General features: G+C 40.9%; 8 protein-coding genes across 12 annotated transcripts in view; 2 read left to right on the top strand and 6 right to left on the bottom strand.

The window, feature by feature from the left end:
• Plc21C (Phospholipase C at 21C) overlaps positions 1–24,914 on the top strand; it is a 64,892-nt gene that overhangs the window by 20,585 nt on the left and 19,393 nt on the right. For all 5 annotated transcript variants that reach the window (XM_089257721.1, XM_089257724.1, XM_089257722.1 and 2 more), the window contains exon 3: positions 5,574–5,720. In XM_089257721.1, coding sequence (XP_089113847.1) covers positions 5,574–5,720 — 147 coding nt within the window. The remainder of the gene's footprint in view (positions 1–5,573; positions 5,721–24,914) is intronic.
• LOC108658739 (trypsin) lies at positions 702–1,780 on the top strand. Its single transcript, XM_018111388.3, has one exon. The coding sequence runs from the start codon at positions 750–752 to the stop codon at positions 1,701–1,703; it is 954 nt and encodes a 317-aa protein (XP_017966877.2). The 5' UTR covers positions 702–749; the 3' UTR covers positions 1,704–1,780.
• On the bottom strand, positions 5,377–10,404 carry LOC108649570 (uncharacterized). Its single transcript, XM_030386125.2, has 2 exons — positions 9,272–10,404; positions 5,377–5,784 (listed from the first exon to the last, which is right to left on the bottom strand). Exons 1-2 carry the CDS (start codon positions 10,260–10,262, stop codon positions 5,756–5,758), a joined length of 1,020 nt encoding a protein of 339 aa, XP_030241985.1. The 5' UTR covers positions 10,263–10,404; the 3' UTR covers positions 5,377–5,755.
• On the bottom strand, positions 10,516–12,843 carry LOC149091781 (uncharacterized). Its single transcript, XM_089257850.1, has one exon. It carries the CDS (start codon positions 12,682–12,684, stop codon positions 10,603–10,605), a length of 2,082 nt encoding a protein of 693 aa, XP_089113976.1. The 5' UTR covers positions 12,685–12,843; the 3' UTR covers positions 10,516–10,602.
• LOC149091780 (uncharacterized) lies at positions 13,198–15,587 on the bottom strand. Its single transcript, XM_089257726.1, has one exon. The coding sequence runs from the start codon at positions 15,446–15,448 to the stop codon at positions 13,250–13,252; it is 2,199 nt and encodes a 732-aa protein (XP_089113852.1). The 5' UTR covers positions 15,449–15,587; the 3' UTR covers positions 13,198–13,249.
• On the bottom strand, positions 15,916–18,496 carry LOC149091779 (uncharacterized). The gene is made up of 2 exons (XM_089257725.1): positions 16,723–18,496; positions 15,916–16,683 (listed from the first exon to the last, which is right to left on the bottom strand). Exons 1-2 carry the CDS (start codon positions 18,338–18,340, stop codon positions 16,061–16,063), a joined length of 2,241 nt encoding a protein of 746 aa, XP_089113851.1. The 5' UTR covers positions 18,341–18,496; the 3' UTR covers positions 15,916–16,060.
• Positions 18,861–19,935, bottom strand: LOC149091778 (uncharacterized). The gene has a single exon (XM_089257728.1). The coding sequence runs from the start codon at positions 19,845–19,847 to the stop codon at positions 18,888–18,890; it is 960 nt and encodes a 319-aa protein (XP_089113854.1). The 5' UTR covers positions 19,848–19,935; the 3' UTR covers positions 18,861–18,887.
• LOC149091777 (uncharacterized) lies at positions 20,291–22,748 on the bottom strand. Its single transcript, XM_089257727.1, has one exon. The coding sequence runs from the start codon at positions 22,555–22,557 to the stop codon at positions 20,443–20,445; it is 2,115 nt and encodes a 704-aa protein (XP_089113853.1). The 5' UTR covers positions 22,558–22,748; the 3' UTR covers positions 20,291–20,442.

Below are 24,914 nucleotides of genomic sequence, written 5' to 3'. Positions count from 1 at the left end.
CTTTGCAATTAATTTAATCTATTAAACGCTATATCTAATACAGGAATAATCAGCTTAACATCAAAATCCAATTAACTTTCTAATTGTCTAACTTGATTTGAAAGCTAAACAAAAATAAGCCTCTACTGATATCGTGGGGTATTTAATGGAGGGGATGTTTACCTGTGTAAAGGATGTAAGGCTTGAAAGAAATATTTAACAATAATTAGATAAGGAAAAACTAAATAGATGTGAGACTTGTAGTCTAAGACTCGAGTTTAGTTTCCAAATTGCTGCATCGGACGCATTTCATGCATTCAATGCATTTCATATTACAAATAGTTGTAGCTTTTATATTTAATAGTACTCCAATAGAATTCATAATATGTGTGCATAACATTGCAATTCCTACAGCATTTCTTATTAAAGTCGACTATTTCAAAGGCATAGAGCTCTTAAAAGTAGCCCACAAGACATCAAGGTGTTAAATGCCTAGGGAAATTCTCTCAACTCCAAATACGCCCTGTCAAGTTCCACTTGCTGTATGCTTACCGAAAAAGAGAACTGTCCATATATGTGTATTTGAAATATTGAACATTTTATCATCTCTAAGCTCACGCTGCCCGCTCTCTCACAATCACTCTGCGATAACACTAATCGCTCTTGTTATACTCGTCGCTTATCGGAAAGCTCAACTGGACGCGTAGGTTTATATGCACAGTCTCGAGAGCTTCCGGGACTAGTTAACATTCGCCCCTACACATAACGCTATGCTCACGGTAAAAATTTGTATCGCTCTGCTGCCGTTCTTGGCGCTGGTCAGAGCCAATGCCATTGGCCAGCAGCCGCAGCTGCAGCACCTGCTGTCGGAGCACTTTGAGGAGCTGGCCAAGGCGATCAAGGGCGACGAAAAGGGAACGGAACCCCGCCTAGTGGAACGCACAATGCAGAAGATAAAGGACGACCTGGCCATGGAAATGTCAGCGCGCATTATAGGCGGCTACGATGTGCAGGGCGTGGACAATGCGCCCTATCTCGTCTCACTCAGCCTGACGCCGCTCATCTACAGCCATCAGTGTGCCGGCGCCATCATTGGCAAGCGCTGGGTGCTGACCGCGGGCCATTGCGTGGAGGAGCTGCGCCGCTTCAATGGCGACGTGATTGGCATTCCCATCTATGCAGGCCTCTCCAATCGATCGAATGTGAGCGACGCTCAGGTGCGTCTCGTGGACTTTGCGGCGACGCATCGCCAATTCAACGGTGCCGCCGGCAGCGACAACATCGCCCTGCTGCACGTCTCCCAGTCTTTCGTCTACTCGAATCGTGTGCAGCAAATCGCGCTGCCGGATCTCGACGAGGACTACAGCAACAAGACGGCTGCTCTCTATGGCTGGGGCCTGACCACAGCTGATGGCGATGAGTATTCCAAGAAGCTGCAATATGGATTCGCTCCGCTGCTGAACAGCGACCAGTGCGCCAAGCTGCTGCCTTCGGATGCGCCGCTCACGCGGAAACAGGTGTGCACTCAGGTGAAGGCATGCTATGGCGATGGCGGCAGTCCGTTGGTCTACTGGCCCTTAACTGGACCCGCTGAGCTTGTGGGCCTGGGCTCCTGGAGCTATATGCCCTGCGGCTATGCTGATCGGCCAACGGTGTACACCTCGGTGCCCGCCTACGTCGATTGGATATACCAAGTGATTAGCGCCTACTACCAGCTGAACTGAGTAGTCCCTAAATTCAAGTCTTGTCAACATGATCTTTGCGTAATACATTTACCACCAATTAAAGCAAACAACAACAATCTAATCTCTATAATTCCTAGATATAGTAAATGCTGCTCTATCAGTACTGCCGATGGTCGATAAGCTTCATTTTGATTGTTCCATGTGTTGGATCGCACATGCCCAATCGTAAATTTTAGCCAATGTAACTGTCGTGAGTTAAGGGTCATATCGCAAGGGCATTTCACTAGAATTTCGCATGTAGAACTCGAAACCCATTGGGAAAGCTAGGTATGATGGCTGTGTGCAAATGTTTGTAAGAGGCCGATAAAGACATAAATCTCATAAAATAATAAGGAATATACATAAGTATGTATATATTCCATATTTCCATCTATTCGAATAAATATCGTGTGCCCCGCAGGGTATTTCCTAGTCGAGCAGTTTCCACCAGAACACACTCACTTGCTCTACATCCATCTTAATTTGAGCTAAGCAACGAGTCAGGCCAAATGACGTCCCCAACAACGTTTGACAGCTGCAGCAGAGCTGTGCTGGGCTGGGGTTTGTTCGAGTGTGTCACTCGGCGTATGCTTAATAAGTGCCTGGGTAAAACTTTAAACCAACACAGCAACAACTCGAGCAGCTAGTTTTGAAGTGCTCAACAAACTTGTACAGGTGACAAACGTGGAGGCTGTCTACGTTTTTATGACATCATTTGCATGTAGTTTGAAGTTGTAGCTGTCGAAGGCTCTAACACATGCTCAGCACATATGGAAAATACATACAGAGAGAGAGAGAGAGATTATTTTAAGAAAGTTGTGGAGACTCTTGAGCAACTAATTAACATTGAACTTTGAGCTATTTGGGGCTGCAGAGGGGATTCCCAAGGATTCATCTGTGTTATATCATCAGTATAATATTCATATAGATAAGCATCTTTGCAGGGTATTATCCAGTCAGCTGCTGCGCACAAATATACTTATTTCAATAGTTCAGGAATGTGAGAAAAGGGTTCAAGAAATCCCATACGCAAAGTTGGCAGTGTAAGCAGCAGCAGCTGGATAATCCCAAATAGCATTTGCATAGTCCCCGAAGCAGTTGACGCTTTGCGTATGGGCAACTGTAACACGCACTTGCCGGCTTTATTGGCAGGCCCCTAAGCATGATTGACAACACAATATGCACGGGACTGTGGATGTATCTGTATCGCTATATCTATGTTCAACTGTAAATGCGGCACATCTGCGTACGGAATTATCCCTTTTTTGTGGTGGCGCCTAACCAACATTACCAACTGCCTCCCTAAACGTCTGTAGAGAGACAACTCTATGTCACAATATTAAGGGCAGGGGGTGAACGAAAACGAAAAGCACAGACAGGCTGTTACATCAATTGAATTATGCATGTAATCGCTCTTAGCCCAAACAAGCTAGCACATAGAGGGAGAGAAAGAGATGGAAAATGTGAGATATTGAATCTGTCGCCTCAACAGTTTTTCAGTTACAAGCATGAATTTCCCATTTCTCACTCAATTTACAGAGATATTTGGTAATCCACTTGGCTATTTATGCTTGTGCCAGTGTTGTTTAACACTCAACTTTGGCCATTGTATTGAAACGAACGATCGGGCCGGGATAGCGCGTAGCTTAATTAGTTAAAAGTAATTAGACAAACAGCGCAAACAATATAAAAGTCTCGTGCCGGAGTATCGAAATATTCGTTTTACGCGGGGTTAAATTGTAGTCCAATTAGCGTAGCGCAACCCTTTTCGAATGCCAGCCCAAAAATCTGCAGAAAATATGCGCTTAATTGAATATAAATGTGGCAGACGGGGATGACTTGGGCTGGCTGGCCCCACAGAAGGAAATGAACCGAAGCCATAGTCAAGTCCCAAATGACCCCCAAATGCCCCCAGAGCCAAAATTTGAACTGCAAGTTAATGTTTTCAATATCAATTATTAGTAGAGAGCCGGCCGGTTGGCTGTTGGGGCGAGTAGTATTCCCCAAAGTGAAATTGGGGCCACTTTGCCACCTTTCTGAGTTCATTAAACCGACCTCAACAAAGGATAATGAACTGCCGAAACAGCTGCAAATTCAATTTGCTCATTAAGACTATTTCAATGGTCATCAATTCTCGACCTAAAATAACACTTATTCCCTTATAGTAATGGTCACATTTCAGGGGTCGAAGTTGAGGGCAAGATACAAAATCGATTATAGAAATATTGAGTCGCGCAAAGTCTTTGCAATTTGAATTCGGCGTGCTCATATTATATTTTACTTATAATATTGTTAAATTTTCTATGTATCAGCTGAAGTAACTTCTATTATTTATACTTATTTACCTTACCTACCAGGCCATGCATCAGTTAAGCTCACATATTTCGAAATAACTCGATTTATGCCTTTTGTCATAAAACTTTAATAGATGGCATAAAAGTTAGGTCGTCATTTTTTTTTTGCTCTAGAAACGCAAATATCTCAGGCAATTTCCATTTATTTTTGTTGAAATAGTAAATTTTCATTTTGTTCTCATCAAAATGTTACAAGTTCATTGCTGCATGAATGTTGTTAGGTCTTATATACATATCAATCTTTGATACCCCTAAAAATTTAAATCTATCAATCTATCAATCAGGAATGTAAAGCGATTTCGAAGGTTCTGTTTAAATTTGCGTGTGTAAACTATGTGCATATATATTATTTAGTGATGATATAAAACGTATTTTTCACTATTTTAATAATTTAAAACTTTTGTAATTAAAGCAAAACAAGACTGAATAAAATTTGTTATCAGTACTTTGACTAGCTCTTTCCAACTAAAGCTTGGATTCATAGTTTTAAGTTAAATTGAAATTTTGCTCTTAAGCCGATTAAGTAAGCTTGAATTTTATATATATAAATATGTATATATATAAGTGTATATTTATTTTGTTTATAAAATCTTACTAAAATCACTTATTTTATTTGTGATTGAATTTTCTCTGTCAATTGCACAAGAAATAAAATCTTTAAAGGCTTCCATGACACTGAAAGCCGAGCTGAGGTGAGCTGAGATGGCAACAAGTACTGAAAATATATTTTAATTTTCAGTGTGGCAAACACATATTTAGTCTATGATATATGCTTTGTAATTGTTAATGAGTGTTTATATTTTACGCACCATTTAACGGCTTTTCAAGTAGCAAGATTCCAAGAAAACTGAAATATTGCTGCTCTCGGATGGATGCCGTGCACAATGCTCAAACGTTTCGTGGCATCTTGTTTTGCATATAATATATGGAAAACAAAAACAACCGACAAAAAAACAAACACAAAAACAAACCAAAGGAAAAAATAAAATAAAATAAAATAAAATATTTCATTTTTGGCTTGCGTTGTGCGTTCTATCTGAGCGCATCTGTTTGCCATTGCCGAGCCGGCAGCTGGGGCCAGCATAAGAGAATTTCGCATTCTTTTCTTTGGTTTTTATGAATGAATGCTAAAATATTTATGGCAGTCGGCGGTCGAGGAGCAAACGGTAGCGGAGGTGGCCTGACAACACGGGGCACATTTTACAGGGCCATTTAATTTGACTTAAATACGAAGCAGATATGACTTTCTTCGTTCTGGCCATTTTGCGGGCGATTGAAAAGCAAAATTCGTTGCAATAAATTTATAAGTCTCGACCAAGTTGAATGAACCGAGGGCGCGCTGGAGTATGTTTTCTTTTTTAGCGCAATAATAAATGGATTTTTTATTATTGCTAAGCTGTTAATGAAAACGGAAGACCTCGCACAGATTTAGCAAAAAGACATATATCATAAACATACATATATACTTGTAGTCATTTCCTTGTATTTCCTTCTATTTGTTCCATTCTGATTTCAGGATTCAGGCAGCGGGACACCGGTGACAATGCGAGTGGATGCCAAGGGCTTCTTTCTCTATTGGGTGGATCAAAACAATGAGCTCGACATCCTAGACATTGCCACGATTCGGGATGTGCGCACAGGACAGTACGCCAAAAAGCCAAAAGTGAGTATATAATAGATTTGATATAGCATTATATATTAGCTGTCAGCACAGTTACATTCGCATTCTGGAATTACAATTGAAAAAGCAAATATTAAGTATACGCAGTTAATAACGGAAGGAAGAGAATCATATGTGATAGATATGCTTGTATTTGATAAGTCACATTTATTTATGGCATTTCATTTTTAAATCTTGTCAATCATTATTGATTAGAGTGTGGAGTGGGCGAAGTAATAAATGGGAATCCATTGGAGTGAGGGGTGAGCCGAGGTAAAGCAGAAAATTGTACAGAGAAAATGTTTGTGAAGTATGGCTATGTGTGTCCAAATTTTTGAATGCACTTATTTATGTATGTAGCATATATATATATATAGTATATTTATATATATAATACATATATGTCTGTACTCTTATGGCAACCAAGTAGCACACCGATTTTACTTTTGACTTTCAAATTCACATTAAATATGTTTTAATTTATTTTCATATTCATTCCGTCTTTGAGAAACGCTGCGAGTTCAAATAGCAGTTCAAAGGTTTCGTATGTGTACTTAAAAATGAATTTTGTCAAGCGTTCCGAATAAAAATTGAAAATAAATAAATCCTTCAGTTATGTAAAATCTCTAGAAGACATCTGTCCTTAAATTGAAGAACGAATTCGCATTTTCTTTAATTTAATTAAACATGGCAATTAGTTTAAGTATAGACTGATGTATACATCAATCTTAACACACAACCTAATTAATTGCAATCGCGAAGGGTATCAAACAGATGGCATGCCAAAATTCATTTGATCTCGTGTGATACTTGAAGCATTCCTTGTTGAATTTTCGTGTGTTTGTTTGTAAATAAAAAATATTGGCAACATTAATTATTTCGACCATTGAACGAACGGTCCGAAATGTTTGTTTGTATACTTGCGCTTGGTCGGCTGCGTACATTCGAGCGAAGCTATTCGCAAAACGAGCTAATAAAAATTGCTTTGACTTTAGCGATTGAAATCCAATTATAGGCTAAGGCAGGCGAGCCACACAAACAAGCTCTATTCTATTCTATTCTATTCTATTCAATGCTGTTCAGGTGGGCACGCATAATCCACAATTTATATAGAGCATGAACATATGTATATATTTATATATGTTATTCTTGTTTTCTTTATTTTTTTTCTTAGCCAGGTCACGTGCGTTATGTTCAGGTTTTTGGCGCCGGCAAGCAAACAAAAACAAATGCGACTCGTATGTGTTAGCCGCTTGTTGACATTGTTTTGTGTCGCCATATTTGATGCTCAGTTTCTTCTCCTCATTCCATTGGCTTTTCTTGTTGTTATTTCCTTAGAGCTCAATGTGTGTGTGTGTGTGTGTGTGTGTGTTTGTTTGTGTGTGTATGTCACTTCTTGGTCGATTCACACAATTTTCTTTTCATGGCACAAACGCTTATTGTGTGTACTTAGTGTTTCATGCGAGTATTGGTGTGAGTTTGAGTGTGAGTGAGGGTGCGGGTGTTGGCCATGTCCAGACATCTGTGTGTGTGTGTGTGCGACCAAATACATTTATCATTGCAATGACACGGCAACATGGCTGTGATCCTACACCCAAGCTCGCACAACTTTTTGCAAAGAATTGAACGTAAAAAGCATTTTACGTAACGTTGGCAAAAGGAAGCGCCCGAACAGGGACAGACTGATTCAACCAGCCGGCAAGCGTATCCTGCCCGCGGCAAATAGGAAACGCCAACAACAATGAATCTAACAAAAAAGAGAAGCAAAAAAGCGAGCATTCGACTTTTTGTTCTGACTTTTCATGACTTACTAAGCAAAATAAAAAAATCCCTGTCCTACAGTTGTGTTTTTAAAGTCCCTCAGCCTTAGTCTGCCCCACTTTCAAATGCTGCTCCTCACATGACAGCGCCCTTTTCTTGTGGCAGCCGCTGGAAGTGCATATTTAACCTGGGTCAATGGGCCAGGCATTTGATGGGCGGCGCGTATAAGTCATATGTATGTGCCAGACCCACCAGCCACTCGTGGCTGACTGACCAACCCTAAGGCTAGGCGCTGCCCACCCACAAGCCCAATCGTTGGCCTCTTATCAAAGGCAAACGAGCTGCGCTCTGGCCTCGCACTGGACAGCGAAATGGTTGCACTAATGAAATGCAGCGAGCGGCTAAATGAGTCTACGCCAAAGTGAGAGAGTGGGCCGAATGCCACGCCCACTGTTGGTCAATTGTATGTGTATATGCGAATGATTAACTCGAAAAGTACCAAAAAAAAAAAGAAGGAGCTTGCATATGTTGCAGTCCATTTAAGTCTGCATTAAAACATATGCTAAAAAGTAAGCCACACCATTTTTCTACTTCCCCCATTTAACCCTTTTTCATTATGTTTCAAGCTTGTGTCTAGAGGGCGTGCCTGCTGTCTTTTTTTTTGGCGCACGTTGATTAAAAATGTTCAATTCTGATGCCCTAACGCGAGAGTCTTCTAATTTAGGCATTAAATTATTTCTAACTGATAAATATGTATTTAAATAAAGTCTCTATAAAATACAGACAGACAGATAAATAATTATAACTATATACATTATAATACATTATAATAACTTCTTAGGCAATTTAACTTTAACATGCATACGAAAATATTCAACAACTAAATACTACTAAATATTTCAACTAAAAATTTAATGGATAATTAGGTAATAGCCAGTTAATTAACAACCTATTAACGATTAATTACTGAATATTAGAACACTCATAAAAATAATGGCTAATTAGATAATCAGCTGAGTAGACATAGAAAATAATAACAGAAATTGTTTATTCACTCGTCAATAAATTTTCCTCATTCATTTTCATAACATTTCAATATGGAATTTCAATTAAATTAATGGTGATATATGACCATGTATATAAGTATGATATGTATGTACACACATTTAGTTAGGGTACTCAACTTGCAGTATTTCAGAGTAAAATTTCTGTCGTATTTTTGTTGCTGCTACAGTGATATGAATTGGAATGCGATTTTATTAAAATTCGCCGAGGCGAAAAAAAAGATGCGACTCGGACACGCTTAAAGAGTTGTCCTTTTTTGTCTGCTCCCAAATGAATTATGTAACAGTCTCGATGTATAGGCAAAAGGACAATACATATGTACTAGTAACTGTCCAAAAAAAGGTAGTCGCAATTTTCGCTTAGCTGTAAACCTTACCAAGCACTCCCAACTTTCATAATTAATTTTGGACCTTTTCCCCGACGTCTGCTGCGCTGTCACCCGTCACGAGTTGTATTAAGTTAAAAGTATGACATACATACATATTTATGACTAGACAAATAGAGAAGCAAAGCTATATTTATGGTCATTCCGAATGTTTATTCATGGAAAAGAAAAGTTTATTTTCTTTAATTATGTAACTGTTGCGTTGCGCTGCGGAGTGGATTTATCTCCCCGTGTTTTCTTTTAAGTTATTATGAGCTCACTCTGCTCGCCTCTGATATCCCTGTCAGACCTTTACCCCTAGTCTAATACATGTATAAGCTTTGATTCCATTTTCATCACTTACCATGAGGGCCAAAGATCTTATCTTCGCCGCAACCTTGAATTACTACGCGCTCCGAGGGTCTCCTGCAGCATTTGCCGTAGATGGTGCACGGCGGAATTTCATCTTTATTCTTCTCAAAGCAGGAGACCAGATTTGAATAGAGCTCGTCAAAATTTCTCGGCTCGTCATCTTGCTCTTCGGCCATCGCCTCCTCCAGCTCCGTCTCCAGGTCGAATTCCACATCATACGGTAACGTGTCTTCCTTGTATTTCATCCATTGGTAGTACGTGCACATGTTATCCGGCAGACCACATTGCACATCGCAGTATTGGTGATTGCGTCTGAGGCCGTGCCTTGGCTTTTTGGGTGGTTTCTCCATGTCGAGGGCCACCTGCAGGGGAATATAGGGTTCGTAGTCGCCGAAATCATCTTCGTACTCATCCTCTGGACAATAAAGTATTCTATGAGAATTCTTGGCGTGCGTCTTTTTAAGCACCGTCGGCATCTTATTGATGGCGCAGTGCAGGATGTTGCGGTTGAGTACATAGGCTCCCTTCGGCTTGGGCAGCTTTTCCGGTTTCTTTGGCTTTTTTGACTTCTTGGCCTTCGGATCGATACCATTGACCAAATTCAGAGAATTGGTGAGAGCTCGTCTATACTCGACTGCCTCTGGCAGATTGACTTTCGATCCCATGCCATAAAAACTGAGCGAGTCTTTGTTCGGAGCCTGTCTCCATATCTCAATGGTGTCAAATCTCTTATCCTTGCCAAAGGGTACCCGGCAGCCCATATCGACAATGGCCTCCGACAAGAAGTTTCCAGATTTTTCGTTCGAGCATCGTGATATTGGCGGCCTTATATTGGGATACGCTTCTTTCTTCAAGAATCGATTCGCCTTGCAGTTCTCTATGCGCATCACATCGTAAAGAGTCAGTTGAGCGTAGTCGAGCTCCTTGCCATCTTCCTCCTCGGAAGACTGATCTTTTAATTCTGGCTCCTTACTTTGATCCATTTTGGTATGTATATATCTGTGTATATGATAAGTCAAGTGCTAAAATCTGTGAAAACCTTTATCAGGTTTTTTTTAATGGGATTCTCAAATTTGTTATGTTCTCAGTTCAAAACATTTTACCTAATAAGCAAAGCTAGCTCACATGTCGACACATATCGACATCAGCTGTAGAGGAATAGCCTAAGTAGGCTTCGTTATACAACATATCAATGATAACAAAATTCATTCATATGTATCTGATAACGCGAAAATGTCTGTTTTGATAAAGAACATTTAATTTAATTAAAACAAAAAATAATAATAATATAAAAGTATTAAAATAAAAATCCTAAAATATGCCTCAATGCCGATTAGCCCTCATCTTTCTTTGGTTTTGCAGACCCTCACATATTTGCCAGCATAGACGATCCTTGAGTGCTTTGACTTTGCTTAGCAGCTCTCTATCCATATGTCCGTACGAGTTTTGTAAATCTTGTAATGCATCCAGTCGATCGAGATATTCGCCCCACTTGCGGCTTGTGCAGAAGCAACTTTCCTCCTTGATGGGCTCGCATTTGCGCTGTGGTGCACGATATTCCTTCGGAGCGCACGCGATTTGCTCTCTATGGCGCATACAGTTGTAGTATTCCCGGAGTTTGCGTCGTTTCTCCTCCTCTTTCAGTTGACTGATCAATGGTGAATCCGGCTCTCGGTCGCGACGCTCCATAAAATTGCAAACTACACACTCGCAGTCCCCGCCGCGTGTCTTTTTGTATCGTGATACATGAGTGTTCCATTTTCCCTGCGCTTTCATATTCTTCTTATTTGGTTTTTGTTTTTTCGCCTGAATTGGATCAGATTTGTCCGGTGGGATATATTTTGAGTGGGCGCCAAAGTAATCGGTGGAGAGCATCGATCGGTGAGTCGAAGAACTAGACATTATGAAACTATGTTGCTTATTGCGAAACTTCCCATCGAATGGTTTTTGTTCAGGTGTTAGAATCTTCTTCTTGGTAGAAGCTCTCATTGCGTCCGTTTTGGGTTTTGTCTTAGACTTACCACTACCACGACTACCACCAGGACCACCAGCATCTCCTGCACCCTGAGATGCACCTTTAGATGTACGTTTAGGTCCACTATTCGAACTGCCAGTTTGTTCTGTAGACCCATCCTTAAGGCTTCTTCGAGCTGCTGCATCGCGTTCGCTGGCTTCATCCAAACCCTTTCTCAGCACGCTTCCTTCTGTGCTTAAGCCGGTGTTAGCACCGCCGGAAGCAATGTCGCCTCCACCGCCGATCTTAGCGGCACCACTGAAATCAGGCATGAAGCCATGCTGAGAAGATCCCTTGCAACTCTTGTACGCTTCATATACAGAATCTTTGTGAGAATTTCGTTGAAAGCATGTGATCAGCTTCGAGAAGAGTTCATCATAGTCCTTTGGCTCCGATTCAATTTCCTTCTCCAATTTTTCCATCTCCTTCCGGTAGGCGAGCTCATATGCAGATACTTTTTTCGGTTCCATGCATTCATAGTTGATCAGCTCGTTTTTTGGTTGTTTTTGTCGGCGCCTTAGAGGGGTCGACTTCGGGGAACGTTTCTCCGCACCGGTCTTTTTCTTAGCAATCTGAGTCTCGCTTTGGAAAAAGGGCTGAGCATTTGCAAGCGAACGGGGACAGTGGAGCCAACTGATTGCTTTGGTTAAATTAAGCGAAGCCATATTATCTACCTTGGCCTTTAATTCTGTTCGATTAAGTACATAGGGTTGATGCCTTGGCGTAGGAGGCATAGTTTCAACAGCTGGAGTCTTCAAAGGTTTTTCCTTGACTTCTGGTGGCTTTACCTTATTGAGGCATTTCTCAATGACCTGGTTAAAAACGACCGCTTCGGGCTTATTTTTGCCCGCTCCTACGCCATAGTACCCCAAAGTATCCTTGTTGGGGATACGTCTCCAGACCTCCACAATATCATCATGATCCATGTGAAATGGTCGTCTAGACCGCTCTCCCGTACCGCCTTTGGTAATAGAGAGCTGAGAAACACCTTTCAATACAGGAGTCATTGATACACTGGGAGATGTTTCCCATTGCTGAAAATTGGCTGCCTTGCTATTGAGCATCCGCTTTACTTCCCTGGGCGTATTCTTTTTATCGGGAAATGGCTTAGACTTCACATTAGACTTGGTCGAATCGGTTGACTTTTTCTCCTTTCTTTCTACTTGATTCTTATCCAATCTATTGATTACGTGTCGGTACCCGTAATGTTGAATTGCATCCATGAGATATTCGGTTGTGATCTCTGGATAACATTTAGACACCGGCGGCTTGACTGTAGCATATAATTCGCCCCTGCGAAAAGCAAAGTTCTTGGTTTTCGCCATTTGCTTGGCCGCTTGGAGTGAAAGCTGGTCCGCATTTCGAATAAGTGATTCTTGTTGTCTTCGCATTCTATGAGGTCTCTCGTTTAATAAGACTTGTAAAAGGTTAAGAAAATAAATTATAAAAATCTATAAAAAGCCTACAAGTTTTCCCTAAAACATAACAAAAATTTTGGAATGATTACAGTCTCAAAGTATTATAGAAAGTCAGCTGAAAAGTGACATTTGCATTAAACACTCTGGCCATGCACACATTTAGTAGGCGATCGTTTCCAACCGAAGTGAATGAAGGACTTGAAAAAACGAAATTTGTGTAATGTAGATATAATAGAAGATGGATTGGCTATAACATGGTCTTTTTAGCGGTATATAAATACTGTATTTTCTTATGGGCTATTTAATGCTGAGCTTCTTAAGTACGTCCGCATTCCAGAGAAGGGGCTCCCCAGTTGGAGACTTCAGATAACTTTACAATTACATACAACGGGTTGACGAATTTATTAAAGTGATATTTAGCACCAGATTAAAGACAAAATATAGGAAAAAAGTCAATTTATTGTTAAACAATGTAATGATAAACACTTTGAAACATAATAATTGTCAAACTAAATGAAATATTTAGACGTCTTTGTGGCTATAGACACTCACATAGGCGACGATTTATGCGGTCCTGAATGTCGTTGATGTTAAACAACAGTTCATTATTCACGATAGAGTGTTTGGGACCCAGTAACTTTTTCAGATTTTCCATAGCATCTAAGCAGTCGCAATACTCCGCTAACTTTGGATTCGCGCAGAAGCTATTGTCGCACTGAATGGCATCGCACTTGTGCTGTGGCGCTGGATATTCGGGCTTGCGATATTTCATATACTCACAGTGGCACATTTGTTTGTAGTAATCACGTAGTTCCCTTATCTTGTTTTCCCTTTTCATTTGCTGGAGCATTTGCTGCATTAGCGGGGATTCAGTCTCTTCACTGCGCCGTTTCAGAAAACTGCATATTTCGCAGGGGCACTCAATTCCTCCACTGCCATCCTTGCCATCGCCCTTACCCTTGCCTTTGCCCTTGCCCTTGCCCTTGCCTTTTTTACGCTTCTTCCCTTTCTTGTTCATATCTGTAAGATCCTCCGACCCTGAGCTACTTTTCTGCAAATTGCCTAAAGTTTGCCTAGGTGTCGAGAAACTACCTCCCCCCCCTTTATCCGTCTCAGTTTCTGGAAGTGATATTATTGATTCAATGCTTTTTTTCATCGGTCTGAGTGGACGTTCTTTGACTTTTGGAGTCTTCTTCTTTATGCTAGACTTTCGTTTAGTCGTTCGTCGCTTTTTATTATCATCAGACGACGAGTCTTCTGAAACAAAAGAAATTTTCGATCCTCCATCTTTCAATGCATCGACACACTGCTCATAAGCATCGGTGACTTCCGGTTTGCCATCATGTTCAAATAATGGAACCAGAACATTGTATAGCTCTTCGTAATCTTTAGGCTGTTTAAATCGAGATTTCCGTGCGCTTGGTCTTCCCAGTGTCATGCTTTGAGGTCTACCTTTTCTTGGTAGTATACCCCCTGGGTCCACACCTGGTGGTACATAAGGAGTTGGTCCCAATGCTCCTGGCCCGGCACCGCGTGGTGCGAAGCCCCCTTCTCTAGCACCGTCTGGTACGAAACCGGGAGGTGCGAAACTGCCTGGTCCGAAACCTCCTTGCCCCATTTGCTGCTGCTTCTTTTTTTCTATTTCCCATGCCACTTCCAATCGCATTTCTTCTTCTAGTTCTTCCATCTCCTTTTTAAACCTCTGTTCATATGATTTTTGATCTTCTTTGTATTTCATCCACTCGAGCTGGGTGCATGTATTTTCGGGAATAGGACATTTGAGTTCACAGTACTTGTCTTTCTGTTTTAGGTCTTTCTTAGATTTTCCAGGTAGTTTCTCCATATCAAGGGCTTTTTCGATTGGAAAATGAGGCTCAGTAGGTGGGAAGGCCTGCTCCCTGTCGCGGGGACAGTACACCCATCGAAGGGCACCCACAGCACTTACAGCCTCCTGAACAGTGGGCATTTTGCGAACTTTAACAGTAAGCTTTGGACGGTTCAGAACAGCGTATCCGGGCGGCTCCTCTACTTTCTCAGGTGGTGGTTTTTCAGGCTCTTTTGGCTTCGGCGGTACCGGCGGATTGACCTTTTTAAGAGATTCGGCAATTGCTTGGTTAAACAAAACCGCCTCCGGCTTGTGAATGCCCGTGCCCACACCGTAGTAGCCCAACGATTCCTTATTTGGACTTCGTCTCCAGACCTCCACAACATCATCCTTTTCCATGTCGAAATGACGCTCACATCCACCTTCTCTAAGGGTATCCATCAAATACTCTGCTGTTAAAGCAGGACAGCATTGGGACACTGGGGGTCTAATAGACGGATAAATCTCGTCATCACGATAGTCAGCCGGTTTGCAATTAAGCATTCGCATCAGATCGTATGGGGTTAGCTTGCTATAGTCAAGGTTCCTCTTTTGTAGTTTTATTTGACTGCAAACGTATTTATTCGATGGGCGGGGCATGTCAACTCTTTTTTGAGTGACCACATTCTCTACGGGTGCAGCTTTTTTGTTGGAATACAATTTGGGGTCGAATGGCTTACAGCCTGTATTTTCAGCCACGTTGGCTATCCATTTTTCAGAGAATGCGGGACGACACCGAGACAGCGGCGGCCTAATGCTGGGATACATTTCCCCTTGTCTAAACGTATATGACTTGCAGTTCTGCAACCGCATAGCATCGTATGCAGTGACATTTTCTGCATCCTTATCGAGTGTTCCAAGCTTTTTGGACATTCTTTTTGGTAAAATTTGTCAATTTATAACATGAAAAATTTGTGAAATATTAATAATAGTATACAGTTTTTGTCAAGACAACACAATAAAATTTTGTTAGTATCACATTCAAAACAATTTATAAACTAAAATAAATATAAACGAGCGAAGAAGCCTTGGAAATTTGAACTATCAAAGTAGGCTGTGATTAAAACAAACTCTTTGCCTGTTGCATTTCCGAATTTTGTGAAGAAAATGAGGAATCATTCTTCATTTATATTAATTAGTTTAGTCATTTTTTGGTTAGTCCGATTTTTTGAGCCAAACAGGTTTTCTAGGTTAGGCAAAACATCCGAACTAAGGTTATGTTTCATAAAAAAGATACATAAAATGAAACCATTGAATCTTCTAACACTAATTGAATTCATCGCCTCACTTAACATATTCGCCAAAAAGAAGGTAAAAATAAAAGAATGAATCAGAATATGTTAGAAATAAATTCTATATTGTAATAATGAATCAAAATACACATACACCGAATACATCACTAAGTCAAATCAGCTCACAATTCTGTTGTGAGCCCATACACATACGATCTGATTTTCTTAAATATTTTTTCTGTTGAGGAAATAGTTATTGAAGGCACTTACAAAAGCGATTACATAGTCGATTCTTCAAATCTTCTAAATTGAATATCAGTTCATTCTTTATAATTGGATGCTTGGGACCAAGTTGTTTTTGTAACTCCTGCATGGCCATTAAGCAGTCACAGTAATTCGAGATTTTAGGATTTCTACAGAAGAAATCGTCGCATACAATGGGATCACATTTGTGTTGGGGTGCAGGATACTCTGGCTTGCGACACTTGAGCTGTTCAATATAGCACTTGAATCGATAGTATTCTCGCAGTTGTCGACGTTTATCATCTCGCTTCAATTGAGAAATAAGCGGAGAGTCCTGTTCCGCTTGGCGCCGTTTCATGAATTGGCAAATGTTGCACGGGCAATCTGAATCGGATGATTTCTTCTGTTTGTCCCTCTTGTTTTGGTGTAACTTCTTTTCCTTTGTTTTTTTCTTTGTTTTGTTTGTTTTTGTTTTTTCTTTGGAGAATGCATCGGATTTATCTTCTATTACATTATTGTCTGATTTGTCATATTCGCCATCTCCGCGACCTAAATCTTTGCCAACATCGTCTAGTTTTCTAATTTTACCGCCCGTTTTATCATCTTCTCTACTAATTTGACCTTTTTTAGTTCCTCCTCCTCCTCCACCTCCTCCTCCACCTTCTCCTCCACCTCCTCCTCCACCTTCTGCTTTACCCACCTTTCTATTTTTATTCTTACCGTGTGCCTTTCCATCTGGTGTTTCCTTTTTTACGCTGGACTTTCGTTTCCTAGCCTTACTCGCTCTTTTGTCTTCATCAGATGATGAGTCTGGAGTAAATGAAATTATCGGATTGCCACTATCCTTCAGGGAAGCAATGCAGCTGTCATAGGCACTGGCCAATTTTGATTTTGTGTCGTACTCAAAAAATGGAACCAGAGTTGTGTATAGTTCCGAGTAATTCTTTGGCTCTACCGATTTCCCTTTACGTCCTCGTGATTTTCTTGAACCCCTATGTGAAGATCGTCTCTTTTTTCCTTTTCTTGGCAGTAAACCTCCTGCGTCAACGCCTGGTGGCACAATAATAGGTTGTGTAACCGATGTTACAAGTTTATCTGATTCAGAGCTTCGAAATCTAAGAACTTTTTTTCCGAAAGTTACCGCTCCAAAATCGAATTCTCCTATTCCGAGAAGTTGTTCAATAGCTCTTTGTCGCCATTCCTTTTTTTCCGCCAACTCCGGATTATTTTCCATTATTATTTCTTTCTCTAACTCTTCAATTTCTTGCTTATACTTCTCTTCATATGATTTTTTATTTTCTTTGTATTTCATCCACTCGTACTCAGTGCATGTATTTTCGGGTATATGACATTGCAGCTCGCAGTAGTCGTCTTTCCGTCTTAGTTCATGCATAGACTTCGAGCGTGGTCGTTCCATGTTAAGTGCTTTTTTGATCGGAAAAGGCGGCTTACTAGATGCAAAGCGTTCTTCGTCAGTACGGGGACAGTACACCCATCGCAATGCGCTAATCGCATTTAGGGTTTCCGTAACAGTCGGCATTCTACTAACTTTTGCACTTAACTTTGGACGATTGAGAACAGCATATCCGGGTGGCTCCATTACATTGTCACTCGAAGAGGGTTGCTTAGGCGTTTCCTTTGGGTTAGGCGGCTCTGGCGGATTGACCTTACGAAGACACTTAGAAATTGCCTCGTTAAACATAACTGCCTCCGGTTTATAAATGCCCGTGCCAACACCGTAATAGCTCAACGATTCCTTATTTGGGACTCGTCTCCAGACCTCTACAATATCATCCTTCTCCATGTCGAAATGACGCTCACATCCACCATCCCTAACTGCTTCGGTCAAGTACTTTTCTGTTATAGCAGGACAGCACTGGGATACTGGAGGTCTAATAGACGGATAAATCTCGTCATCGCGATAGTCAGCCGGTTTGCAGTTAAGCATTCGCATCAGATCGTACGGGGTAAGCTTGCTATAGTCAAGGTTTCTCGTTTGTAGTTTTATTTGCCTGCAAACGTATTTATTCGATGGGCGGGGCATGTCAACTCTTTTTTGAGTGACCACATTCTCTGCGGGTGCAGCATTGTTGCTGGAATACAGGTTGGGGTCAGCCACATTAGATGTCCACTTATCAGTGATTGGAGGACATCGAGGCACTGCGGGCCTAATGTTGGAATAAATTTCCCCTTGTCTAAACGTATATGCTTTGAAGTTCTGCAAACGCATAGCGTCGCATGCAGTAACATTCGCTGCATTCTTTTTGAATGTTCCTTGTTGATTGGACATTGCTGTAAAATTCTGTCTTTTATAAAATTTGGTTTTTATAAAGTCTGGGAAATTTTTTAAATAGCAAAAGTACAATTTTTGTCAAGATTATACAATAAAATTTTGTTAGTTTCACATTCAAAACAATTTAGATAGTAAAAAATATACAGCTTGACGAAGAAGTCTTGTAAGTATATAAACAATCAAAGTAGGTGAAAAGGGCAAATTTAAATGTCTGTGCTTGCTCAACTTCTTAAAGACGAATTTATGTCAAATATTTTCCGATATTACTAAATATTATCAACATCTGTTTATAATGAAGAGGAGAGCTACAGACTCTTTATCTAGTAATTTCCCATATGCTAAAAAATATACATATCGCGGTAGTGTTTTGATTTAACAGATGTGAATATTCTTTAAGGTGCCTGTCTAAAGTCAACTGATCGGAATTGACGGTAATATTTTCATTCCCTAAATCTTATTTCCCTTTTTAAAAATTTTTTCATATGATTTTTATTTTCTTTGTATTTGCTCTATTTGTGCTGAAAGCATAAATTTATAGGAAATATCACATTACAGATTTTCTTTTTCGTTTTACCGCGTACATGGATTTCGTTGGTGACCGTTTCATGTTAAGAGCTTTATTGATCGGAAAAGGGGGCTTACTAGGTGCAAAGGGCTCTTCGTCATTACGGGGACAGAACACCCACCGCAATGCACCAACCGCATTTATAGCTTCCTGAACTGTAGGCATTCTACGAGCTTGTACATTAAGCATTGGGCGATTCAAAATAGCATGTCCTGGTGGATCCATTAGTTTGTCACTCGGAGGTGGTTTTTCAGGCACCTCCTTTCGTTTGGGCGGTTCTAGATTGACCATTTTAAGACACTTACAAATTGCCTGGTTAAACATAACGGCCTCCGGTTTGTGAATATTTGTGCCCACACCGTAGTAGCCCAGCGATTCCTTATTTGGGATTCGTCTCCACACCTCCACAATATCATCCTTCTCCATGTCGAAATGACGCTCACATCCACCATCCCTAACTGCTTCGGTCAAGTAGTTTTCTGTTATAGCAGGACAGCACTGGGATACTGGGGGTCTAATAGACGGATAAATCTCGTCATCACGATAGTCAGCCGGTTTGCAATTAAGCATTCGCATCAGATCGTATGGGGTTAGCTTGCTATAGTCAAGGTTCCTCTTTTGTAGTTTTATTTGGCTGCAAACGTATTTATTCGATGGGCGGGGCATGTCAACTCTTTTTTGAGTGACCACATTCTCTACGGGTGCAGCTTTTTTGTTGGAATACAATTTGGGATCGAATGGCTTACAGCCTGTAGTTTCAGCCACGTTGGCTATCCATTTTTCGGAGAATGCGGGACGACACCGAGACAGTGGAGGCCTAATGCTGGGATACATTTCCCCTTGTCTAAACGTATATGACTTGCAGTTCTGCAACCGCATAGCGTCGTATGCAGTGACATTTTCTGCATCCTTATCGAGTGCTCCATGCTTTTTGGGCATATTTCTTAACAAAATGTGTCAAATAATAAAATCTAGATAATTTATTAAACGTTAATAAGTCAACATTTTATAATTTTGTATCACATTCAAAACAATTTAGTTAGTAAAATAATTACTCTATGAATTATCAAAGTAGACTGTAAATAAAACAAACTGAAATGAGCGAACAACTCATAAAAAGTAAAAAAAAAACTAAAATATTCGTCCATTCTATCAAACATCAATTTGTATACTCAAATGAAATGAATAATATATTGGCTTTGTTCACTGTCTGTTCATTTAATTGACCGTTCATCCATTTCGCCGCTTTTAATGTTAGGGACTTGCATATTTGAATGTACACTCTTTTGTACTCGATACGCCCCACTTCTCTGTGTGAGTGTTTACTATATAAATAATTTGTGTGAGCTTGTGTGAGTAAAGGATAGAGGAAAAAGTCACACTTCAAATGTTAGAATCAAAAACATATATTGTATATCTACTACAATAATCTTACACCTAATGAATCACTAAGTCACATCAGCTCGCAATTATTTTGCGTACACGTACACAGTCACATATCTATACAATCTGATAATATATATTTTTTTAATAGTTACGAAAGACAGTCACATAGGCGCTTGCATAGGCGACTCCTCAAATTCCTTAAGTTGAATATCAATTCATTCTTAATATTGCGATGCTTGGGGCCAAGTTGTTTCTGTAGCTCCTGCATGGCCTTCAAGCAGTCACAATAATTAGATATCCTGGGATTTCTACAGAAGAAATCATCGCAAGCAATGGGATCGCATTTGTGCTGGGGTGCGGGATACTCTGGTCGACGACACTTGAGCTGTTCGCAATGGCACCGCAATCGGTAGTACTCCCGCAGCTGTCGTCGCTTCTCTTCTCGCTTCATTTGAGAAATAAACGGAGTGTCCGGCTCCGTTTCGCGACGTTTCATAAATTTGCAAATTTCACATGGGCAATCCTTCATTGGTTTTTTACAGTGATCAACTGGTGGAATACTTTGTGGTGTCGTGGACTTGCGCTGTTGCCTTTTATTCCCTTGATCTATTACCTTATTTTTCTTTTTTGTTTTGCCTTTGACGGATATGGCGGAATGGACAGAAGCTGTATTGCCAATTATAGGTTGAGAAATGTTGTGATCATCTTCGCTTGATTTTCCCTTCTTCCCGGTGTTTTTAGATTTTTCTGGTTTGTTACCTTTAATAACCTCGACCTTTTTATCTTCATTTTTATCGTGTTTTTTCCCTTTTTTGTCGGTGTCAGTTTCTGAACTTTCACCCTCCTTTCCACCCTTTCCATCCTTTCCACCCTTTCCACCCTTTCCATCCTTTCCACCCTTTCCACTCTTTCCACCCTTACCATCTTTTCCATCCTTACCATCTTTTCCATCCTTACCATCTTTTCCATCCTTACCATCTTTTCCATCCTTACCATCTTTTCCATCCTTAGCAGGCTTTTTACTATGTTTATTCACATTTTTCTGATTTTCTATATCACCTTCTGATTTTTCGAAAGTTTCTTTTCCGTGTTCTGTTTCTTCTTTCTGCTTATTGAAAAGATTCTTTTCTCTAATTGATTTTTCGTCGGCTGAACTTGTTCCTCCTATTTTATCTTTCTCTGGTTTGTCAAGATCCAAACTATCGACCTTTATTGGAGGAAATTCTATTTGATCACCACCAGGTTGTCCCGATGGTCCCCGAGGACTGCCACCTTCATCGCCGGTTTCATCGCTCTTCGACTTACAGCAAGTGCTATAAAGCTCACACAATGAGTCTTTCCTACTGTGGTTCTCAAAGCACGTTATGAGATGTTCGAACAGCTCATCGTAGTCTTTCGGCTCAGCAATAGTCTGAGCCTCCTGCTGCTGCATCTCGATATTGAAAGCGTTCTCAAATGTCCTCGGATCTTGTTTGTACTTCATCCACTCGTAATCTGTGCATACGTTCTGGGGAATGCCACATTGTAGATCGCAGTATTTGTATTTACGCCTCAGTCCATATTTTTGCATTTGCACCCGTCTATCCATATCCAGGGCAGTGGCCAAATTAATTCTGGGCTCGCTGCTGGCAAACGGATATCGTGCATCGATTGGAAGAGGGCAGTGCAGCACGCTGAATGCCTCGTTTGCATTGATCTTTCTCTGCACAGTGGGCATGCCTCTGAGCTTTTCCTGTAGTAACTCGCGATTCAAAACAAAGGGCCTACAATCTTCCTTGGGTAGCAGAGGATTGGTTGCCCTGAGGCTACCAGAATTCATAGTTGGCTTTTTGACATCCACTGCCTTTCGCATTGCTCGGGCTACCGCCCTTTGGAAGTGCACTGCCTCCTTTTCGGGTTGGCCTGTGCTCACCCCGTAGTAGCTCAGTGATTGTTTATCGAGGCTCTTATTCCAGACTTCGATGACATCGTCTTGCTCCATGTCAAAGTAGCGACCACAGCCGAAATCTTCAGCCGCGCTATATAACCAATCCACTGTCTGCGCATCATTGCACTTGGATTCTGCAGGTCTGATATTGGGATAGCTTTCGGACTTAACAAAATTGAACGTCTTGCAGTTATTCCTGCGTATCACATCGTAGGGAGTTAGCTGCTGTGCTGGAGACATTTCGCTTTCTGATTGAGGCTTCCCTGTGTGATCTACATAGGCACTTGTTGATCTCGAATCAATATTTTGGACCGGAGACTTTTGTTGATTACGCATTTTAGTTTAGCCGTTACCTGATGGACATAGGATTAAATAAAATTTATCTTTTTTTTTAAATTTCTTTTACAAAATTTTGTCTGTTTGACCAACCCAAAGTTGTCAAAAACTTACTGAAACTGTAACGATATGTATCGAAACAGTCGACATAATAAATTCTATTCGAGAGTGTTTTGGCTAAGGCAACCTTTTCTTGGCTAGTCACCAAATGAGGGCTGTTAAATATTTTAATAGCTAACCTGTGCCAAAAAGGATTAGCCGAAATCAGCAAGGACAGGCACAGGCTGTCAGCTAAGCAGAGCTTTAAGAGCAGCGTGTGAAACAATTAAGATAATCACCGTAGTCATTTCCGTTTTACGCTTCCTACGTAGCCCGTAAAATTTCCTGGCAGAGCCGAAACTTCACCAGCTGAGCTTGTGTGTGTGAGGGTGTGTGCACCTCTGCCTCTCTGTACCCTTCTCTCTCTCTTTCTCGCACTCACTCAAAACCTGTTACATTATTCACGAAGACAAATTTGCCCGATTTAGTTTTTAGTTAAAAGCAAATTATGGCGCTCTAATGACGGCGCAGTTGAGCTCCGCGAAGGAGCACGTGTAGGGGACGCTAACGGCAGTTTTCAATGACATTTTATGGGCTGGCCTGGCGCCAGGGGAACGCTTACCAAGCCAAGATTAAAGAGAATGAGGCTTTAATTGCCATGGCCTGCTCCTTGATGGCCGTTGAGCAGCGCTCCATCGTTGCCTCCATGATGATGTGTCAATCAGAGTCCTGCTAAAGTCAAAAGTGTCCCGCCAATGGACTGAGCTCATTGTGCACACAGGCGGGATGCTGGCAGGCACAGCTAAGCATGCTCTTGGCCAGCAAAGGTCAGCTTTTAAACCGTTTTTCACCTGTTCTGTGCTCTGGCATTTGGCATGTGATCGGGCTACGCTCGAGCGGCTTGTAATCGGCTTTGATGGCTCTGCCAAAGTCTGTGTTTTACAATGTCAGGATATTGATGCCATCCAGCTAGTTGGCTGCCAAACTCCATCTCCAACTCAAACACAAACTCAAAGTCGATCCCATTGCTCGTTGGCTTAACATGGGACAAGGTCAAGTTCAAGTTCAAGCAATAAACTGTCAGTTCGGCTGATAAACATGTTTTGATTTGGCCGAAAATTGGTCAACTTTGCGAATTGAATTACGTTTGGGAAACTTTCCTGCTTTTGTTTTTAGCAGCTGCAAATTTTATGGTATGTCAAATGAGAATTATGATTCGGCAACTTTTTTATGGCAGATTTTTGCTTAAATAAATAAAATAAATAATTATTAAATGTGTCGTCAGATGCTGTAATATTTTGAGGGATTCTTTTTATATAGGAAAAACATCTAGTTCTTATATACTGCAAACTGTTTTAAGAGCATATAAACTACAGTTAGCTAACTATATCTTTTGTCATAGTTACTTATGAATATGATACAATCCTTAAACATAAAGCAAACACTAACATGGATAGCAAATTCCAAACTTTATTATGCAGCTAAATTACAGACTTATTCAATTGACAATTCAATATGTTCTCAGAGCGATTTATTATATTTAGATGATGTCTTAGTGTGAATATTATTTTATGAACCGCTTTGCACATTAATCATTGCCAAGCAGTCTGCTGCTAGCATTACTATAAATACACAATGTGCGAGTATATCAGAAGGCTATTGATAATATTTGCTGTACATGGCGCAATATCGTGATCATGTACATATATCTAAATGCTCGTCATAAATAAACAGTGTGTGCACAGAGACACAAATATGAACACCCACACAGCACAGAATGTACGCCACATAATTTCAGTGGCATTTTGTCCATAGTTATCCAGCAGTTTGTCAAATGTCTTAGAGTCGACAGCGCTACGGGTGGGCTGACAGACATGCAGATATACACACACACAGAGAGAGAGAGAGCTTCGCTTACTGTTAATATAAAGGCATGACTTGCCCCAAAGTTAATGCCAAATTCAAGCTTCAGCCGCCCCCTACCCGGTTGCTGGCGTGTGTGTTTGTCTGTGTAGCATGCATTTTAGAGGACACTGGTAATCCTGGAGCTGATTTTGGATTTGTCATTAAACGCCCAGCGGGATGACAACAATGAAGTCCATAGCAGATAAGACACTGCCCAAGCCCTGACATTGCCATAGAAACCGCCACTCGGGCGATGCAACTGCCACTCAGGCTGTACAGAGCCGTTGACGTCGGAAGAGGGGTAACGGGTAACGGGAAGCAAGGAACGGGGACAACTGCTAAACTGACAACAAAGCCAAAACTAATGCCGTTCGCCATGTCTCGCCAAACAGTCGCTTCTCCTTGTCACAATC

Source organism: Drosophila navojoa, chromosome 3, assembly GCF_054131105.1.
Source record: "Drosophila navojoa isolate 15081-1374.11 chromosome 3, UAZ_NAV_1.0, whole genome shotgun sequence".
Classification (NCBI taxonomy): Eukaryota; Metazoa; Arthropoda; class Insecta; order Diptera; family Drosophilidae; genus Drosophila; species Drosophila navojoa.
The sequence above is the reverse complement of the archived record's forward strand: the minus strand, read 5'-3'. Positions and strand labels throughout refer to the sequence as shown.

What these genes read in the sequence shown, in the direction of transcription:
- LOC149091779 (XM_089257725.1), bottom strand. Translation starts at nt 18,340, where the DNA reads ATGTCCAATCAACAAGGAACATTCAAAAAGAATGCAGCGAATGTTACT. An exon ending in AGCAGAAGGTGGAGGAGGAG is followed by an intron (nt 16,684 to 16,722) that starts GTGGAGGAGAAG and finishes GAGGAGGAGGAG; the next exon opens with GAACTAAAAAAGGTCAAATT.
- LOC149091777 (XM_089257727.1), bottom strand. Translation starts at nt 22,557, where the DNA reads ATGCGTAATCAACAAAAGTCTCCGGTCCAAAATATTGATTCGAGATCA.
- LOC108658739 (XM_018111388.3), top strand. Translation starts at nt 750, where the DNA reads ATGCTCACGGTAAAAATTTGTATCGCTCTGCTGCCGTTCTTGGCGCTG.
- LOC149091781 (XM_089257850.1), bottom strand. Translation starts at nt 12,684, where the DNA reads ATGCGAAGACAACAAGAATCACTTATTCGAAATGCGGACCAGCTTTCA.
- LOC149091780 (XM_089257726.1), bottom strand. Translation starts at nt 15,448, where the DNA reads ATGTCCAAAAAGCTTGGAACACTCGATAAGGATGCAGAAAATGTCACT.
- LOC149091778 (XM_089257728.1), bottom strand. Translation starts at nt 19,847, where the DNA reads ATGCCCAAAAAGCATGGAGCACTCGATAAGGATGCAGAAAATGTCACT.
- LOC108649570 (XM_030386125.2), bottom strand. Translation starts at nt 10,262, where the DNA reads ATGGATCAAAGTAAGGAGCCAGAATTAAAAGATCAGTCTTCCGAGGAG. An exon ending in TAAGATCTTTGGCCCTCATG is followed by an intron (nt 5,785 to 9,271) that starts GTAAGTGATGAA and finishes TTGTAATTCCAG; the next exon opens with AATGCGAATGTAACTGTGCT.